We start from the raw sequence: 5115 nt of genomic DNA, 5'->3' as shown, positions 1-5115 counted from the left end.
AACACTTTGTAGCAAGGGAGCAATACATTGTCTCCAGACTATGTAATTACTTATAGTAAAACCAGTTCCTTATAAAAAAGTTACAAAGTAAAAGCAGTTTCAGCAACCTGCAAATAAAGTGAGGGCAGGAAATGGTCTTCTCTGGGGCAGGCAGCCAGCATCAGGCTGGAATCCTAGTCAGGCTTGGCCAGGACCTGCCTGACACCCAGCCTGTTCCAGCAAGAAAAGGAGTGGAGGATGTATAGAGGGCAGACCACACACTGCCTTCTGGGACCCAGAAGACAGGAAGGAGAAATGCTTAACTTGGGCCCCAACCTTCACCACCCCCACCCCCGACACATGCCCTCAAGCTCTGAATCCACTGAGATCTCAGGATGCAAAGTCGGGGTGGGTTGACATTCCCTAACTCACGTGGAGTCCAGAAGAGTTCTCTGTTTCACAGAGGAATCCTGCCTCTCACCCAGTCCCCACCTCCAGCCCTGGCTGCCTTTGGAGGAATGCCCAAGCCCCCTCGCCAGCCCCAGTCAGCAGAGCCCTCAAACAGAGTCGCAAGACTGTTCCCCTGAGGTTTAGCATCAGTCTTTAATGCTGTCACGCTGCACATTGACAAGTCACACGCTTTGGTCTTGTATTGGCAGTGGCAACTTAACAATGAGTCTAAAGGTCTGAGCACCAGACTGTTCTGTAGGGAACAGAAACTCATTCCAACCCCCTCACCCCATTCCTTCTGAATTCCATCATGGGCCTGTACAGAGAACAGCAGCTGCCATAGACTGGTTTCATTTGAGTGTATACCAACTTTACATGGAATTATAAAAACGTATTTACAGACGTTCCACAGCGCTCCTATAATCAGGAGCAAAGACCCTTTTATCAAAAGGGATTATATCTAGGGCTGTGCAAAATTCAAAAGGATCAGATCCCTTTGAAAAAGTCCAGAGTCCATTAAACAAACAAACAAAAAAAATGACCTGGGCCACTGGGAAGCCCTGGTATGCCGGAGATCGCCTTACAGGAAAGGACCTTTAAGTGAGCACACTTGACCTCTGAGCCAGAGGTTGAAAGGGCTCCTGACTCTCGAGGGAGAGGTGGCTGTGCAAGTCACTCTCACTCGCTGAGGCTGGCTCCCTTGGTCCTCCTGGAACAAGAGGTATTGCTTGTGGACACTGACCAGGCAGTTCTGTAAAAACAGTCTAGGTTCTCAATTTGAGATGGCAAAAGAAGGGTTTCTTCAGTGGAAGAGCAAGACATGGGAAACAAATATGGAATAAAACATGAACTGGTCACACAACAGAAACTGAAGAGAAAGTCTGGTAACCAGGATGGCAGGCTGGTATCACCTAAATGCCGCAAGCAAAGGGATGACAGAGAGCTCAAGTCCAGCTGCAGGGCGGCCTCTCGGTCCTGGGCAGGGCCTGGAGGAGGAGGGGTGGGCCCATCCCAGGAGGGCTGCAGGACCCAGTGGAGCAGACTGGAATGCCTTCTCCTGCTGTCACCACCACCTGCTGCCCTATCGCTCGAAAAACCACTGAAGTCTAGTGCACGACTTTGAAAGATTGTAATATATTCTCTGGAAAACATTCAGCAGTACGCAAGCCCTCCCTGGGCCCTCCCACCCTCTCATGGGTCCACAAATGGTCGAACGGTCCAGAAATCCTTGAGCTCTGGAAAGGTCCCTGGTCAGTCCTTGGGGGAACACAGGTGGTTATTTCGGAAGAATCTGCTCAAGTACGGTTCTTGACGTCTGGGGAATCCTTTCGGGGAAGATTACTTCAAACTCAATAATGAGGTCCCCACGTTTCTCGGGCATTTTGGGGAGAGGTAGGCCTTCTCCAGGAACTTTTCGCCGCATACCAGGCCTGATGACATCTTTGAACACGACGGGTATGGTTCTGCCGTCCAGGGTGGGGACATTCACAGTACAGCCACACAGAGCCTTGGAAAGCAAAAGTGACAGTATTAGATGAAAGGTACCTTAGAAAGTTCCACTCCTGTCCAGAGGCTGTTCGGGGTAGGATAGGAGTCATCAGACCTCTCTGCAGCTAAGACCTACCCAAGTCACCAGCACAGAAGCTCCAGAAAAATGGAGTCCTGATTAGCCCCGTTCCTGCTGTACCCTCCAGGTCTAGCAGGCACCAAGTGCTCAGAAATATCTGTCAAATATATGCCAAGCTGTTTCGAAAAGCAACCATCTCTCTCTCCACAGACACCGTCCCAGCTAGTGCCTTACCTCCCGAAGGGTGATCCTGGCTGGGTAAATGACATCAGAGCCATCTCTCTTAAAGATATTGTGTGGCTTGTCCTTTAAAACAAAGACGATGTCAGCTGGAATGTTGTTAGAGGTCTGGTCTCCCTCCTTGGGGAAGGTGATTTTGGTCCCTTCTTTCCACCCCTTTTTCACTTCAATGGTCAAGATTTTGTCTTCATTGCGAATGCTCTTCCCATCGGGGTTCAGCCGCTTATGGGAGATCTTCATCTTCTTGGTACAGCCATTGTAGATCTCTTCAAGGGAGACCCTAAGGTCATGGGTGACAGGGGGGTCTTGCTTCTTTTGGGTGGGCTCTTGGGCAGGGCGGGAGCGGACAAAGTTCATGTTGGTGAAGCCACCCATGCCCATGGGGAAGCTAGAGAACGGGTCATCAATGTCCATGCCTTCCTCTCCGTTCCGCTGTCCAAAAAAGGTGTCAAAGGGGTTTCGGCCACCAAAGAACTCAGCAAACATGGCATGAGGGTCTCCATGGAATGTATAGCTAAAGGAGGTACCGTTAGCACCGCCGCTGCTCCCACCACTGGGACCACCGCCCTTTAGGCCTGAAAGGCAGAATTCAAAGAAGTCAGATGGTTGGCCAGGGGCCTGCCTTAAAGGAAAAAAAGCTTGGGCGTCACCAGGAGATGAATTTTATTTAGTGTGTTAGAAGACAAGGAGGAACCTGAGCTTTTACCTTCCACTACAGTAGCAGAGACAGACTCCCCATCCAGGTACTTTAGTATGGCATGACAGTAGCCAGGGGGCTCAAGCTCTGACATGATCCTCTCGGGACCACTCAGATCCTGTCACTTCTTCACTGACTCACCCTCCAGCAATGATACAATGAATTAAAAGAATTCACTAAAAAGATAGACTTAAAAAAAAACCAAGATCCAGAGCCAGTTTTCACTGTCCACTTTTAAGCACTTTAGGGCTGAAGATGTGTGTGGGGCGAGTAAAAAATGTTGATAAAACAATACACGTAGACTTTCCCATTCTCACACCCTGACAAAAACTGCCACCATCCTTACATAAAAAAGCCACTTAACTTCTTAACACCAAGCCCAGAAAACAGTTTGAATTATCCACGAACAACTGGACAAACACGAAAGCTCCTTTCTCTTTCCCTGAGGACTGCTACCTAGGGAGGCTGCGTTAGAGGTGGGCCCCACAGATCTCTGCACCTGGACAGCCCGAAGTGGGCGCTGGCTGCCATCGGCATGCCTGGTTGTGGGTTGGGTAAGCACTTTACAGGGATTAGCTCACCCCGCCCTCCCAGGAGCCCGGGAGGGAGGTGGACGAGAACTAGCGCTCCCCGTTGAAGGCTCACTGCTCGGCGCTCAGCCAAAAGCCTTGCCCAACTGCAGCCCGGGACGGCACAGCCCCCACCCTCTTCCAGATCAGCCGCGATAGGCAGGCCCGGAGCATCAACAGCCTAAGAAACCTCCGTCCCCCTCCCCGTCTGCACCCGCAACCAGGGAGGCGGGCGGAGGCGCCCAGGGAGGTGCAGCTCTAGACGTGCTAGAAGCTTCTGGGTGAGCGGCGCGGCCACGGTTCCTCCTCCCATCTAGCGGCCGCCTTTGCGAGGGCGTAGGCTCGCGTGGCTAGAGGGCGGGGACTGCTCGCCGCACCCGGCATCTCCCACCATCCCCCAGGGATTCCGCAGCCAAACTGCGCTGCCTCGGTTTCCCCGCCTGTCAAACGGCGGGGACGCGCCCCCAGCCGCGCGCGCGCTCACGGACCTTCCTCTCCGTAGCGGTCGAAGATCTCGCGCTTGCGCGGGTCGCTGAGCACGTCGTAGGCCTCGGCGATCTCCTTGAACTTCTCCTCGGCGCCGGGCTCCTTGTTCTTGTCCGGGTGGTAGCGCAGCGCCTGGCGGCGGTAGGCCCGTTTGATTTCCTCGTCCGACGCGCCGCGGGCCAAGCCCAGCGTCTGGTAATAGTCTTTTCCCATGGCCCCCGCCTGCGGCCCGCCGCCAAGCTATCTACTTCCCCCCGCGCTGCCGCCGCCCCGTCCCGGACTCTATATACCCGTCCGGCGGAAGCTTCCAGAGCCCGCCAGCCCTCTCCAGAACCTTCCGCCACGCCCCTCACACCGCAACAACCAATCACCGCTTCTCAGCCTATGGCGCGCGACATCCGGGGCGGGGCCGCGCCACCAACGGCCGCCCACGCGAGGCCACGCCTCTTCCCGCTCAGCCCTCGGCAACGCCTCCCCCGGGGCGCGAGCTCTGCGTGACGGAGGCCTCGCCCACTCCCCACGGGGAGTGCGTCGCGTACTCGTCTCCCCGCCCGAGGTAACCAGGCCTGCCGCCCCCTCCGCCCCGTGCTTCGGTAATCGGTTACCACAAGCTGCTGTGGAGAAGATAAAGCTGCGCGCTGGGCAACTCACAGGGTCGGGTTTTGACAGGTGACCTTGAGCAAGTTGCTTAACCTCTTTCTGTCCCACATTCCTCTTTCTGCCAATAAAAATACCCACCCGCCCCTCTTCTTCGTGCAGTGAGGAGAGGGCATTTGAAACCCCAAGACTGTCTTTGTCCTCACCAGACAGGTCCTTATAAAGCGAGATGAGGACCTGGGACTAAAGCTCACCTCCAGAAGTAGGTCTCCCCGGTCCCGCCGCTTCTCAGGCTTTGCACTTTCCGTTTGCTCAAGAACACGTGCCACTGAAATCTGAGGTTATCTTGTTCCTTGATTTTAAAGCTAAAGGTCACCTGCCTCTCGGCCTGTGATCCCCACCAGGGCAGGGACTGAGTCCTGTCAGTGCTGGGTCTCCAGTGCCTTGAACGGTGTTTGCCACTCAGTTGCAGTGGGTGCTTCGTGACTATTTCTAGGTGTTTTGACTGCACCTGCTCCTTTTTCTCTCTC

The 5115-nt window shown here is 54.2% G+C and overlaps 1 protein-coding gene across 1 annotated transcript; it reads right to left on the bottom strand.

Moving 5' to 3' along the window:
* Positions 1-569: 569 nt before the first annotated feature.
* Positions 570-4281, bottom strand: DNAJB1 (DnaJ heat shock protein family (Hsp40) member B1). The gene is made up of 3 exons (XM_054562078.1): positions 3991-4281; positions 2231-2811; positions 570-1936 (listed from the first exon to the last, which is right to left on the bottom strand). The coding sequence occupies exons 1-3, from the start codon at positions 4199-4201 to the stop codon at positions 1706-1708; spliced, it is 1023 nt and encodes a 340-aa protein (XP_054418053.1). The 5' UTR covers positions 4202-4281; the 3' UTR covers positions 570-1705.
* Between the last annotated feature and the right edge of the window lie 834 nt (positions 4282-5115).

Source organism: Pteronotus mesoamericanus, unplaced genomic scaffold, assembly GCF_021234165.1.
Source record: "Pteronotus mesoamericanus isolate MK-2021 breed Mesoamerican mustached bat unplaced genomic scaffold, CSHL_Meso_final scaffold_636, whole genome shotgun sequence".
In the NCBI taxonomy this organism is placed as follows: Eukaryota; Metazoa; Chordata; class Mammalia; order Chiroptera; family Mormoopidae; genus Pteronotus; species Pteronotus mesoamericanus.
This window is presented reverse-complemented; position numbering and strand designations above follow the sequence as displayed.